Raw genomic sequence first — 15975 nt, forward strand, 5'->3', positions numbered from 1 at the left:
TTCCGACTCTTCAGTCTTCTTCCCTTCCACAATTTCCAGCACTTTTGGCGCATGCACAGTTGCTACGAACCGGAAGACTGTTCCAACTGCGCATGCGCCAATACGGCATTCACAGAAGGGTCAGAAGATGGCGGACATGAGCTCCACTCCGGGGTAATCACCTATGTGGGGGGGAACAGGGAGGGGGGGGACTATGTAGGGTAGTGGGTAGGGGTATTTATTATTGGGGGGGTTAGTTCACCTTTAAGAAAATCAAAGGACTGGTTACACTGAAGTAAAGCCACAAGGTATGAGGAGAGAAGGCCTAGAGCAGGCAACATGCTTTTATTTCATATTTTATACAGATGTGTGACTTATTGGGAGGGCTAAGCTTAGAATCATGGAATCATTGTCTTTAGAAAGAGGCAGACAGAGGGGCAGGGGGAGCAAGAGAAAGAAAAGGCAGCGGGAGCCAATCAGGCTCAGTGAAAGAGGGTGAGAAACAGATCATTTCTTTAATACAGAAAAATCATAAGAATTTAAGACAAGTAAAAATCCAGATGGAATAGTAAAATTAAAGTTCTTAAACACTCAAAACAAAAATATATATATTAACACAAAAAAAAAATTCCAAAAAAAAAAGTCCAGGGCAGGACGTGGGGAATATACAGAGGCCGGCAGAGCACAGGCAGCAGCCATTAGATGTTCTGACAGCATTGCATCTTTGGTTTATTTTCAGTGGTGGGGGGCACGTGGATGGGGACCACGTTGTTACTTGGGGACATGTCATTCTCACGTCTGTCTGACATCTGCGTCTGGGACACAATGCGATAGATCTCTGCAAACAAGAGGGACAGGCAATTTAGAAAGAAATCATCCAGAAGTCTCCCTGTAACAAAATCTACGGTTGTTGGTTAATGGCTGCCATAGACAGTCACTAGTTATTGGTCTGTTTTCAATCCCAGTCCTGACCTGCTTCTGGGTGGGAGGGCAGTTACAGTGGGCATGTGATTATCAATTTTTCTTTGGTTTAAAATTCATTAGTATACAACGAAAAAATAAACACAAAGACAAAATGAAACTTTGAAATCTCTAAGTCTTTATTAAAGGAATTGTTCAGTGAGAAAATTAGAACTGGGTAAATAGATAAGCTGTGCAAAATAAAACATGTTTTTAATATAGTTATTAGCCAAAAATGTAATGTATAAAGGCTGGAGTGACTGGATGTGTAACATAATAGCCAGAACACTACTTCCTGCTTTTCAACTCTCTAACTCTGAGTTAGTCAGTGACTTTAAGGGAGGCCACATGGGACATATCTGTTCAGTGAGTTTGCAATTGATCCTCAGCTTTCAGCTCAGATTCAAAAGCAACAGTTATGACCCAGGTGGTCCCCCCTCAAGTCACTGATTAGTTACTGCCTGGTAACCAATCAGTGGAAACCAAGAGAGTTGCAAAGCAGGAAGTAGTGTTCTGGCTATTACTGTATGTTAGACATCCAGTCACTCCAGCTTTTATACATTACATTTTTGGCTAACTAACTATATTAGAAACATTTTTTTATTTTGCACAGCCTGTCTATTTACCCAGTTTTATTTGTATACCGAACAATTCCTTTAAAAATTAACTTACCAAAACTCCGCTTGAGCTCCTCTTCAGAAAAGGCGAAAATCCAGCGTGCGGCACTCAATTTCTCCTTCCTATAAGGAAGGCAGGGAGGAGAAATCAAGCGACGCACCATGGATCGCCTTTTGTGAAGAGGAGCACAAGCGGAGTTCCGGTAAGTTATTTCTTAATAAAGACTTGCCGATTTCAAAGTTTAATTTTTTGTTGTATACGAAGGAATTTTTTTTTTAAAAAAAATTATGTTACTGGTCCTTTAAGCCATTTAGCATTCAAAGGAAATACAGAGGGTAAAAAAAGGAACTCATTCTTCAAGGCAAAACTGTCAGTGGGATTATATAACGGCGCACACACACAGACAGACACACACAGGCTAGCTACAGTATTTGTACATGTAACCATTGCAGGAAATGTAATATCTATAAAGACAGCTATTCAAATCAATGCATGGTTGCTAGGGGAATTTGGACCCTAGCAACCACACTGCTGAAATTATAAACTGGAGAGCGGCAGCATAAAAAGCGAAATAACTCAAAAACCACAAATAATAAAAAATGAAAACCAATTGCAAATTGTCTCAGAATAATAGTCTCTACATCATACTAAAAGTTAATTTAAAGGCGAACAACCCCTTTAATAGCACCATAGCAAATGATTGGCAACACTAGTCACACTGCTGTAGTGGAGTGACAGTTCTCTGCTAAGACTAAAACACTGTGCGCCCTGAGAATACCATAGAGAACAATCAGCCTCTATTATCATGATAATCCATTTAACTAATAACTGCAGTTCCTGCAAATACTTTTGTACTTGCCAACTCCTTCCAACAAGGAATTACACAGATGCGGCCGAATTCTTTCATTTGCACATATCCTGCTTATATTTTACAATCCTCACATTTCCTACTTCTTTCTTAGTGGCACAATAAGTGCAAGTCAGCTTTTGTATAACGCCGTTAAGCAATGCTCTTCCTGGGGTGATGTAAACACATTTACACTGACACTCAGACATGTTGCAAATCCTCTGAAACTGTGGTTTTACTTAAAGGGATACTGTCATGGGAAAAAATTTTTTTTTCAAAATGAATCAGTTAATAGTGCTGCTCCAGCAGAATTCTGCACTGAAATCCATTTCTCAAAAGAGCAAACAGATTTTTTTATATTCAATTTTGAAATCTGACATGGGGCTAGACATATTGTCAATTTCCCAGCTGCCCCAAGTCATGTGACTTGTGCTCTGATAAACTTCAATCACTCTTTACTGCTGTACTGCAAGTCGGAGTGATATCACGCCCCTCCCTTTCCCCCCCCCCCCAGCAGCCAAACAAAATAACAATGGGAAGGTAACCAGATAACAGCTCCCTAACACAAGACAACAGCTGCCTGGTAGATCTAAGAACAGCACTCAATAGTAAAAACCCATGTCTCACTGAGACACATTCAGTTACATTGAGAAGGAAAAACAGCAGCCTGCCAGAAAGCATTTCTCCCCTAAAGTGCAGGCACAAGTCACATGACCAGGGGCAGCTGGGAAATTGACAAAATGTCTAGCTCCATGTCAAATTTCAAAATTGAATATAAAAAGATCTGTTTGCTCTTTTGAGAAATGGATTTCAGTGCAGAATTCTGCTGGAGCAGCACTATTAACTGATTCATTTTGAAAAAAAAAAATTTTCCCATGACAATATCCCTTTAACTTTATTTAACTTTTAGGGGCAGATCTCTTAAGGGTCGAATTGAAAATTCTAATTCAAATTTTTGAATTTTATTTAGGGTCAAAACTCAACTCAAATTCAAATTGTGAATTATCCAAACTCGATTCGAGTTTTAATTTGAAAAACTCGAATTTGACTATTCGCCACCTAAAACTTGCTGAGTTCATGTATACGTCAATGGGAAAGGACCAGGGGCCAATTTGGACGTGTTAGTATCCTTCCTGACAATCATGTTTTTTTTTCGGAGGAAAAAAACTCGAATCGAGTTTGGTCAAATTTGATTCGAATTCGATTTGAGTGTTCGAGTCGGTAACATTCGTGCAAGTTTAAGATATTCGATTTTTTTATATCAAATAACCCCCCCCTCAAATTTCAAATATATTAGAATTTAATAGAGTAAAAAAAAAAAAAACTAGGGATACACCAAATCCACTATTTTGGATTCGGCCAAACCCCCGAATCCTTCTCGAACGTCTCGGCTGAATACCGAACCGAATCCTAATTTGCATATGTAAATTAGGGGTGGGAAGGGGAAAAGGTTTTTTTACTTCCTCGTTTTGTGACAAAAAGCCACGTGATTTCCCTCTCCACCCCTAATTTGCATATGTAAATTAGGATTCGGATTCGGTTCACCCGGACAGAATCATTCAGCTGAATCCGAATCCTGCTGAAAAAGGCCGAATCCCGAACCGAATCCTGGATTCGGTGCATCCCTAAAAAAAAACTTGCATGAATTCGAACTTCGACCTTTAATAAATGTGCCTCCAAGTGTGTTCTAGAATGGCTAATTCTAAACAACGTTTCAATTTGCCTTAATTTTTTTATTATTTGTCTTCTTCTAATGCTTTCCAATTTTCAAATGGGGGTGACCCCATTTAATTTGGGCCAAAGCAACCACATTGCTGAAATAGCAATCTGTAAAGCTGCTAAATAGAAAGTGGAATAACGCGAAAAACCCCCCCACAAAAAAGCAGATTTGCAAATTGTCTCAGAATATTACTCTTTACATCAAACTAAAAGATTATTTTCAGATGAACAAGCCCTTTAATGGAGCCTGTTGTATCCAGATCTTCATATACAGTGGTAGCAGTCTATCAAATAATATATCTTTCTGGGCATTTTTCTGAACACTCCTTTGAACCTGGGTACTAGTATATATGGAAATTCCCCTTCAAAATACAGCACTAAATACACAGTGGCCTCAGCATTCAATAATAAACCAACTTGCAGTGGATACTTAAGTCACACTCCCAACTCTGCACATACCTGTGAGTATAGTCTGGAAAGCAGCTTCCACGTTTGTTGAATCCAGTGCAGAGGTTTCTATAAAGGACAATCCATTTTTTTCTGTAAAATGAAAGGGAAAGTTCAGAACGAAGCACCTTTTTTGCATTTCCAGCAAAGGAGAACAATGATAGACATGAAATGCAATAAAAAAAAATTAGGGATGCACCGAATCCACTTTTTTGGATTCAGCACAACCCCCGAATCCTTAGTGAAAGATTTGGCCGAATACCGAACCCTAATTTGCAAATCAGTGAGGGGGAGGGATTTTTTACTTCCTTGTTTTGTGACGAAAAGTCAGATGATTTTAAGGATTCGTTTCAGACCAGGCACAAGGATTCAGCCTAATCGGAATCCTGCTGAAAATGGCCGAATCCTGGCCAAACTGAATCCTGGATTGCGGTGCAACCCTAAAAAAAATCCATGATAAACAAAAGGTGATAATTGTATGAGCAATGCATTGTTTGTACCAACAAGGAAAAACATTCCATGGAGTTGAAGAGTGTGGCCAAATTCTGGTACATTGATCAACACCTAGACCACAGAAACATCCTCATTTGAAAAAGTGTAAATTGACATAAATGTTCAGCGTCTCAGGTTTTATATATTAATGAGGAACTGCTTTTTTGAAAAGTAAACATAATTTCAGGCAACTTTGCAATATACATCAATTAAAAAATATGCGACTTTTCATGATTTTTAATGGTTTTTTTAATGGTTTGGAACAGTTCCCCAAGAATAGACCCTGCTGATCTGTCTGACTACTTTGCTGATCTGTCTGACTACTGTTACTTTGTATCAGCAGCCAGCTGACCTCAGCCTTCATCCTCCAAACCCCACAATTCCCTGCACACGCAATTTCAATATGGAACAGAACATCACAGTGCAATGCATTGTGGGTTATGTAGTTCCTGCATGCTGTCTGTAAGCTGTGGAGAAGTTGTTACAATTTGTAACATCGGTGTTTAGTCCCTCCTTCCCTGCCAGGATTTCAAATGATGCAGAAAGATAAGAATTGTTAAACAACTGGATTTCAGCATAGAAAATGGCATTTATTCATACTTTTTGAAGTTACAGGTAACTGTGATGGGTATATTAGGGGTTTCTGTGTTATGTGGGCCTCTTTATAAAATTTTGGTTTGGAAGCCGGGTTCCCCTTTAACAAAAGGATTATAGTCACCAGCTGATATGTATGAGGCCCTGAATAACCAGACTCCAAAGAGAGAGCTGCTAAGCAGAATAGCAAATCTGATTGGCGGATGAGCCCTAACTTGCAGACTGTTTGTATATAAAACACTCCATGCCTCCTTACAATTTTTAGATGGACAGGCTAAACTTTGCCACCTAGTGAGTGGTACTTACATAAATGACTGACTGCTATTATTGGAAAAAAATACTGTGGACTTGAAGGGGGGGGGGGGGGAGAGAGAAAGTAAAAGGATACAATTAATATTATTAATAGTAACTTCCCCTTTATTATAAATCTAATAAATGCAGCATGAGGGTAAACAGTTGTGTGTATTAGATACCCCTTAGATTGCTGCTGTGTCAACATAGGGGCTTATTTTTGCAACAGAATCCCAATTCACTAAATCCTGCACACTGCTTAAAGGGCAAGCGCACTTTTTATTATGATGACAGCTTCCCTTTAAAATGACTTTTCAAGGGGACAAACATAAATAAAGTTTTGTCATACTGAATCGCTTTTGGATGTGCAAGTCTTTCTGGTTTAACTGGATACAGCCACTCAAGCGTGACCAACTGGCAGTAATAAGCGCTGTTTGACTATTATTGTTTTCTCTCAGGCAGGAACAGCTGCACATTGACATCAGAGTGGTACAGCCAGTGCTTATACCTGCAGTGAGCAACCTGGCAACACCTGCAATTACAGGTCTAATGGGGACAAGCTGGCTAACACAATATTCTGTCTCTATAACACCCCCTAGATATAATCACCTGCAAATGCACGGGCTTCATCCGTGGGTACAGCTCTCAAGTGCCGCAGATCACTTTTGTTGCCCACCAACATGATAACTATTTTATTGTCTGCGTGGTCCCTTAGTTCCTTTAGCCATCGTTCTACATTCTCATAGGTTAAGTGCTTGGCAATGTCATACACCAGCAGGGCCCCCACCGCTCCTCGGTAATACCTGTTGGAAGAGTACAAGGGTTTAGGGTGCTGGAGATTAGTCCATTGCTCTTCTGCAGCAATGAAGTATGACTCCTAGCATTTTCTGGGATCTGTAGCTCATATACGACAGAGGGAAAAAGGTGTGATTTACTTATAGGAAGAACGGATGGAAGGGGCTATTATATCTACATAACAGCAAATCATATAATGGGGTAATTACCAGACCGTTTACCATTAAAAAGACATAAATCACACTTGTCTGACAGCACAGGAATCAGTAGTACAGGTGGATACATTAGACAGCTTTAAAGGAGAATTCAACCCGTAACATAAAACCTTCCATCCCCCCCACCCTACCTGGTACCAGAGGCAAATGGCCCTAACTTTTTAATTACCCCTCAGTGCAGATTCTGTCCTCGGGAGTTCACTGCCGCCATCTTCTTTTCTACGTGAAACTTCAGAAGCATGGGCAGTTGGAGTAATATTCCAGTCACGAAAAACTGGACTTTTGGCGCAAGTGCAGTTGTTCTGTACCGGAACATTACTCCAACTGTGCATGCGCCGAAAACGACGGTCTGCTTCTGAAGTTTAACAAAGAAAAGAAGATGGTGGCCGTGAACTCCCGAGGACAGAATCTGCACCGAGGGGTAAGTAAAAAGTAAGGGGAATTTGCCCCGAGTACCAGGTAAGCTGGGGAGGAGGAGGAGGGAGGGGGGTCTACTTAGGGTAGGGGTTTTTTATGTTACGGGTTGAATTCTCCGTTAAGAAGGGGTTGGATGGTTTTTTAGCAAGTGAGGGAATACAGGGTTAAGATGGATAGCTCATAGTACAAGTTGATCCAGGGACTAGTCCCATTGCCATCTTGGAGTCAGGAAGGAATTTTTTCCCCTTCTGAGGCAAATTGGAGAGGCTTCAAATGATTTTTCCTTCCTCTGGATCAACTATAAGTTAGGCAGGTTAAAATAGAGTTAAAAGGTTGAACTTGATGGACGTGTGTGTTTTTTCAACCTAACTTACTATGTTACGGTACTAGGAATGTTGATAATAATAAGCAAGTTCTGTCCATTTACACCAAATGAGCTAACATTTGACTATGCAAATTAATATTTGTCTAATCTAAATTGCATGTAAATGCCTTAATATGCAGCTAAGAACTCCGATATATGTTGTACGTGTAATTAGCAGTGAATTTATTAGCCCTACTGATCTGTATAGCATAGGTATGGAATGTGTGCTTATTACCTGCACACTATAAATCATGTGACACAAACCAGGCAATAACCACACTCCAGAGTTTCCCCGTGTGTTGCCTAGAGGGACCCCACCCTGACTGACTCACGCTGAAGTGATGGCTCGGTATCTCTCCTGTCCGGCCGTGTCCCAGATCTGAGCTTTAATGGTCTTGCCATCCACCTGGATGCTTCTTGTAGCGAATTCCACCCCGATGGTGCTCTTGCTCTCCAGGTTGAACTCATTGCGTGTGAATCTGGACAAGAGATTACTCTTCCCCACACCGGAGTCTCCGATCAGAACCACTGGAGGAAACAAACAAGATGTTAATGATTGGGAATGGCTTCCTGCTGAAACCAGGAACCCCCTCCTGCAGCTCATTTCATTAGCCTGTCATTGTCAGCACAGGATGGCAAGCGCAGGGGACATGTTTAAGGGCAAATACGCTGGAGCTGAGCCCAGTAAATCCCTTTATACTGCACTTTACCAGGTGTAAGATTGTGGGTAAAAGATTAGTTTCAGGTAGATGCCATCTCGCCAAATTCTATGCACACTGTACTCAAGCAAGGTCAAATAAAACTACATAAATTGGTTTACCCCTAAGAAACAACTTTATTTTGATAACAAACACTGTAGCAGGCTGTAACGCTACACCCACCTCACCTGTAGGGCCTGTGTGACTGCCAATTACCCTATACACAAAAACAGCCTGAGGGGGGGGGAGAAAACGGGGTCAGCAAATCCACACTGAAATCAGTACACCCCTAGGATTAAGCAGATCTCCACCCGAAGTTAGTTTTTGCCAAATAAAAGAAAACATGATTCTAAGAAATTTTCCAACATTCATTAATTTCGCTCGTTTTGTAAATGAATTCACAATTAAATGCAGTCATTATTTTTATATAATACACAAAAGCCATGAATATCCTGTAAATTATATCCTTATAAACGGTGAGTAGTGATGTCATCTGTTATAAACGGTGAGTAGTGATGTCATTTCTGTCACATGACTCACTAAAATTTGTGTATTATAATAAATAAAGTACCCCCAGTTGTAAAATATGAGGATATTAGAAGTTACCTCAGAGTTCCATGACCTGTATAAAAACACTCGGCCTTCGGCCTCGTGTTTTTATATGGTCATGAAACTTCTCGGTAACTTATAATATCCTTATATTTTACAAGAGGGGGTACTTTATTCACTATATACGCTAGTTCTGACTCTTGAAACGCTGTAGCAGAGGTCAATTCTCCTCAAGGTCTGTTAATCAGCTGCTTCTGCTACATTCTTTTAGGAACCGGTGGCAACAGAACAGGAACAAACTCTAATAACGTTGAAAATGTCTGATTGTATAATGGAAATGTACTGAGCATTCGTTTCTAGGACTGCAAGAACATACAGTTCCCCTTTAAGAGAGATTTCTATACAAACTCCTGCCAAAAAATAAGCGAGTTTCTAATAAAGGATGTGTCCGCCCTGTCTCGAGATGCTGTTAGCACCTGAAATGAACCCATAACTGGACATAGTCCAGCTCGTATGTTTCTGAGGTCCAATCTGCGTTATCCAGATGCACTTCCTGCTGCAAGCTGTTATATGTACTGGATTTCTCCTGGATCAGCAATCTGTTCTAGCTCAGTACACTGGGGATCAGCTTGGAACGAGAGCAGAAATTCTAGCCTACAAGAGCCTTATAGTTTGAAATCTCTCTCAATTCTCATAGATGTATTTCTATAAGGGGTTTGAATGCTATCAGCCTCAAAGGAATTTTTCAGTATAAAAATAAAAACTGGGTAAATAGATAGGCTGTGCAAAATAAAAAATGTTTCAGATATAGTTAGTTAGCGAAAAATTTAATGTATAAAGGCTGGACTGACCGGATTTCTAACATAATACAGTAGAACCCTAATTTTATGTTTTTCAAGGGACCAGAAAAATATTATGTAAAATCCAGGAAAATGTTAAATCAGGGAAATGTATTATGCATAATATATAGGTGGGACCACAACATAAAAAACAATGTAAAATGAGGGAAAACTTAAAATCAGGGGATGTAAAATGGGGGTTCTACTGTAGCTACAACATGACTTCCTGCTTTGCAGCTCTCCTTGTTTCTGCTGATTGGTTACTAGTCAGTAACCAATCAGTGACTTGAGGGGGGGGGGCACATGGGTCATAACTGTTGCTTTTGAATCTGAGCTGAATGCTGAGGATCAACTGCAAACTCACTAGTTATGTCTCATGTGCCCCCCCTTCAAATTCACTGACTAACTCAGAGTTAAAGAGCTGAAAAGCAGGAAGTAGTGTTCTGGCTATTATGTTAGACATCCAGTCACTCCAGCCTTTATACATTACATTTTTGGCTAACTAACTATATTAGAAACATTTTTTATTTTGTACATACTATCTATTTTCCCAGTTTTTCTTTTTACACTGAACTGTTCCTTTAATTCACACTGACTACAGCAGCAAACCAATCATACACCGAGTATGATCCACAGCTGATAAAAGCGGATACTGAACAAAAATCAGGCAGATTTTAAAAAATCCCATGGGATGACGACAACAGTGCGTTGCTGCTGTAGGCTCTAATGTATGATTAATTTGGCCCTGAAAGTGGGTGACAAAATCAGGCCCAGATATGCTTGTTAGGTGGTCTGAAGTGGATCTGAAAGTGTACGGGCCACCTTTCAATGCAGAGTATTGTAGTTATACATATGCTCGGCAGAAGCAGCATACACATAAGATTCTATGATATGATAAGGGCACAGCACTTACCCCCCAGCACTAAGTAGGTGCCAGCTTTGTAACATAGCACGGATAGAGTAAAGGAGCCAATCAGCATGCCCTCTCCCAAGCCGAGTCTACACATAAGGAAACATTCCTGTGTGCCTGTGGGCTAATGGCTTGTATACAAGGGATGTGGCAAGCTGAACAGGGCCATAAATGAGCCGTCTCAATTCTATAAACAAGGTAGTACTTCACAAGTTTATACAAGCAGAGCTATTCCCGTAGAACAAGTAATGCGGCCTATTAAAAGGAAGAACAGGCGTTCCGAAACTGTTCCCTATCTGTTATGGAACTACAATCACCTGCATTACAGATGTGCAATTGCATTGGTTGTTTCTTAAATATAGTAGGTAATTACAGGCCCCAAAAATGCGACTTTGTCTCTCTCTCCTTAGTGACTGTCAAGAGGAGGAGACTGGGTGCTTAGGGGCCTAATCTAATCTAATCTAAATGACCCTACTGAGAAACCAGCTAAGGAGCGGAGCTGCTGGCCAAGTCCCTATCACATCCGATTCCTGCACAGTGAGTTTCTGATAATGTCAGACCAAGTGACACCTGCCTTAGGAAAAGCAGGAAGTAGCGTGTGCTCTTACTACAAGGTCCCTGCTACAGAAAGTTCCTCTAAGATCAAGTTCCGCATATGCTGGCAATACATTGAGATACAGGAGGACAATTCATCCCACAACAAAATAACACAGAGGCAATAGGAATAGTCAGGGTGCCCTGCAATCCCAATATATTGCAGTTGGTCAGCACAAAATCTGCCTAAAAACAAGAGGAAGCTCCTCCCCTCACACATCATTTACCTGATTAACCCACGAAGGCATCAGTCTGTGTTAAAACATTTAAGAGCAAACTCTGACTCGTATTAAATGCATTTAGGCTATAAATTTCCCCTCATTTTGCAGTGATTATGCACACTCCATTCCACTTATTCTCCAACTTTCCAGCTAAATATGTGAAGGTGGCATTAGCCGACCCCAGACATGAGCAAGGTTGTACCTGCAGTCAGGCAAACAGGCAGGGAAGCAAGATAAGGAGCCAGACGTGCCGACAGGTTGGGACAAGCAGGGGAGGGAGGATGGGACCTTGCAGTGTGGAAACTGTGGTATCTATATCAATTGAATCCAGATTATTAGGTACTGTCCAGCACAAGAGTAATGAGAGTGTCTGCACGTGTCTCTCCTCTACACTCAGTAGACAGCATGTTGCGCAGGCCCATTTTAACCTTTGCTTTTGTGCCACAGGCCGGGTGCCATAAAGAGTGATGCAATGCTGTGAGTATGTCGGCCTGAGGGCTCCGGTGAGCTCACAGGGTGTGATGGGTGAATCAGCTCTGCAACAATTGGGTGACACACACACACAAAAACGTACAGGGTGGAAAGGCAAGGCTGGGTGGGTAGGAGCTAAACTCACTGTGCAACAGGCAAGAGAAGGAAGTGTGAGGAGAATACTGTCATAATGCTGTGCTAAGGGAAGTTAATGACAGAGCCATATTGAAAGCAGAGGATGCGGGTCAGCTCTGTGTTGCCCAAGGAAAGCCTGGACTGTACAAATACAACCCAGAATAGAGAAAATGATTAATGTAAGGACACACTTGTGTTAATATGACACTCAAATCAAACCCTGACAGGAAGAATGTGAGGATTCACACATGCATAAGGCCAGAAAGTCAAATTGGTTATATTTTAGGGAGGAGGTAAAGGGAGTTTTCCTGTCCTTCTACACCTTCCACACCTGCTATTTTTCAAGTCTCCCATGAGCTTCACACAGGCCTTTTACTTTACCTGGAGCTCACAGTGCCAAACATATAGAACTCATGTAGTGCAACGGCACAGAGGGCAATTACAGGGGCACTGAATGCTGTGTTGTGTTCATATTTACGTGCCATAGCCCTTACACTTATACTAACTAGTTGTGCCAGTGCAGGTTCAGCACAATCCCATGTGTGGCAAGGGAAGAAAACAAAAAAAGTTTATTCCTGTCACTATAAACTTTTACTTGTCTGCGATTTCCCTGTTTGGGCACCAGTGCAACTGCCTCATATATAACATCTCAACCTAATACTACATGAAGTTATTTTTCCTAAATAATTTACCCTTTAGGAAATGAAAGGGAAATTCCACTCAAACGCTTGTCAGGAAAAAAAAAATAAGTATGTGGGTGGGATTCCCCTTTAAATCAAATAAGCCAGTTTTTGGCACTCAGGCAGAAATGTTAAAGGCAAAGCAAAATGGCCTGCTGATAAGTGGGAGTCCTATTTTAATGGAGAGAGGAGGAGGGGGCTGATAGATTAATATCATGTGCAGACCTGCGCCTTCCTCACTACCCCACCCTACATTCCAGACTTGTGAGAGGTCAAGCAGTGATTTAGCCGCTGACCCTGAACAGAACACAGCCTGCAGGGTGAAAGTCTGACTCCATCTTCCTTGCCTCGCCAATGTTTAACCCTGGCAGAGCTGAAAGTACATCCAACCCTATAATATCTCCCAAACCCTGTGAATAATTATACTACCTGCATCAGCAACTCGAATCCTGCTTTAGCCAAGATAGTGCAAATTAGGAGAAGATTTGTGCAACCCAGACGCAGCTCCCATTGTTGCTAAACTGTGATTTTCAGCCTCTAGTCAAAAATAAACTTTAAGTGATTGACCAAGCAAACTGCAGTGCAAATGGCTGGATCTGCTGGGAAAAAAAACAGTGCCTAATGGCTGTATATTGGGCCGATGCAATTTAACAAAAGTATGTGATTGCGCAAACAAACACAATGGTAACCTGAGAATTTACTGGGGAGTAGCAGTGTTAATCTAAAGGGCAAGCATAGCAGGACTTTACAAAGGGTGCATGAAAAAAGGTGACATCATTAAAGGGTATATAACCAGCAACTCAAAACAGTTGTTTAAAGTATAAGGAAAGTATATAAGGAAAGGTGGAATCGCTAGTTGCTTAGTTCATACCCTAATCTGGGACTCCTTCCCAAAAATGCATTGCTCCGCATACACTTCAGGTGCCCCCAAAATCATCTGCGCTTGTGCAGTATAGAAATCGGCTAATCATTTCTGTACAGCACATGCATTTGCCCAGGGCAGTGGAGAGGATGCTGGAGTACTGGAAGAGTATGGTGGCATGGCACGGAGAAGAACTGTAGAAAAGTAAATATCAAAGATATATGTCCCAAGCCTCAATTAGTAGTTAAAAATAAAAATATTTTATAACAGTTCACATTGAAAATGGTACAAACTGACCCCACATGGCCCACCTTGTAAGTTTCATACCCTCCGGTACAAAAGACACCTATGGCTAAGTATCCGAGGGTATGAAACTCGTAAGGTGGGCCATGTGGGGTCAGTATGTACCATTTTCAATATGAAGTGTAATAAAATATTTTTATTTTTAACTACTAATTAAACCTTGGGACATATACTTTTCTACATTCTGGCTGCCTTTGGAACTGGGGCAAGTCCCTCTGGCTCAGCTTGGATTTACAGGAATCAATTACACGGATTCCCCATTAGGAATACAGAAGAACTGTACCCTGGATAGATACATTTTTGGAGATGGATGGGCCTGAATTAATGGGGTGCCTAACAACTCATCATTACCGATTCTACCTTTCCTTGTCCTGAATATAACTTTAGGGAGTTAGGTGTCAATAAAACAGGGGGCACTACTTGTCAGGCTGAAGGGGATCATCCCCATTATTATTTTTTTTGGGGGGGGAAGAAACCATATTTCCCCACCCCTAATCGTTACATAGGCGCAAGAACAGAGGAACAAGTTCCAGGAAATGTTAATGAATAGCCCCACATTCTCAAAGTTTAGGCGTGTTGCCCTGTAACTACTAGTTTCCCCACTGCATCATCACTCCCTGTTTCTAAAGGTACAAGAGCCATGATCGCCGTATTCAACAGTTTTATGACGTCATGTGGCTTATAACCGGAGCCTGGTGATGTCACTGGTGTCACATGAGCCAAGGAAATCTAAGGATTCCACCGAATACTATTGAATGAATTGGATCCAGTGTGTCCCTGAGCAATGACATGTAGCTGTGAGACTTCCTCTTGCTGATACGGTTTCCCAATGACTTCCCGGAGAAAAGAAAGGGATGTACAATTGCTAAAAATACAAAATCCCCCCATGCTGAGCCCGCTTTCCCCACCAGGACTTAATTGACTCAAGACGCCGCAAAACTTCTAGACACTTGGGAGCCCCGTCACCTGATCGATTCGCACGCAGCTGGTGATTCTCCCTATAAACGTCGCTACCAAAAGGTTTAACCTCCAAAGTGTGAAGCGCCGGCTGCCATTCCCCCTCCCGGACCCTCCGGTTACCTTTGAAGAGATAATCGTACTCGTCGTCCCTGGTACCCATCGTCGCGGCACTTCTGACGTTCAGAATCTGCGGAGAACTGAAGCAGCAATCGTCAGATCTCCAGGAAGCCCGGCGGTATCCGAACCCCTCCCAGAAACAGGAGCAGCACTTCCGCCCACTCCTGCACGGAAACGGCCCTGACGTCACATCCGGGTTACCTGTCAACTGAGTGCTGTTGTGCGAGTCTCATTTCCTTTATTCTCTATATTGCTGACGGAAAACACTTCATATATAAGTCATCTTATCGTTGCTGAACGAGTTATGCGTTGTATTTACTGAAAAGCCATTGCGTCCCCCTACGTGCACTGCAGGATGGTAGTTGAGAGTAGCAAGATGGCGGATCCGCTTGCTTTGGCTGACTGGCCTGGGCGGTGAAAGCCGTAATGGGAGATGTACAGACAGAGACAGTGCGGTGTTAACGCAGGCTAAAGTTAACTATAGAACTAATTGAGAAAAGAAGTATGAATCTATTTATATAAAAAGAAAATATTGTCACAAACATATAAAGTTCGAAATGGCAGTGCGCTAACACGCGGTTCCATGGTGTAATGGTTAGCACTCTGGACTCTGAATCCAGCGATCCGAGTTCAAATCTCGGTGGAACCTGATTATTTTTTTTTTTTATCATGGTTGCTACTATGGCAAGGAAAGGGTCATAAAATATTAGTACGTTATTATTATTTTTTCTAATGGATTATTAATGCTGTTCTGTTTTTTTTTTAGGTAGAGAAGTTGGAAGCATCTGATTCATTTTTTTCAATTGTTCCAGATTACACAGGGTCGTGACCTCTTGCTCTGAAGTTGCAGGACAGTGATTTTGAATATCCCTATGCTGCTGAGAGTAGTCTGCTATAA

General features: G+C 41.5%; 1 protein-coding gene and 1 non-coding gene across 2 annotated transcripts; one reads left to right on the forward strand and one right to left on the reverse strand.

The window, feature by feature from the left end:
- Window positions 1–290: 290 nt before the first annotated feature.
- On the reverse strand, window positions 291–15138 carry rab11a.S (RAB11A, member RAS oncogene family S homeolog). Its single transcript, NM_001094296.1, is given in 5 exon segments — window positions 291–817; window positions 4583–4663; window positions 6557–6750; window positions 8071–8266; window positions 15081–15138. Coding segments are annotated over 5 exon segments (651 nt in total). The 5' UTR covers window positions 15121–15138; the 3' UTR covers window positions 291–677.
- Window positions 15139–15654: 516 nt separating this feature from the next.
- trnaq-cug lies at window positions 15655–15726 on the forward strand. Its single transcript has one exon. It is a non-coding gene; the product is annotated as a tRNA-Gln (tRNA).
- The last annotated feature ends 249 nt before the right edge of the window (window positions 15727–15975 follow it).

Source organism: Xenopus laevis, chromosome 3S, assembly GCF_017654675.1.
Source record: "Xenopus laevis strain J_2021 chromosome 3S, Xenopus_laevis_v10.1, whole genome shotgun sequence".
In the NCBI taxonomy this organism is placed as follows: domain Eukaryota; kingdom Metazoa; phylum Chordata; class Amphibia; order Anura; family Pipidae; genus Xenopus; species Xenopus laevis.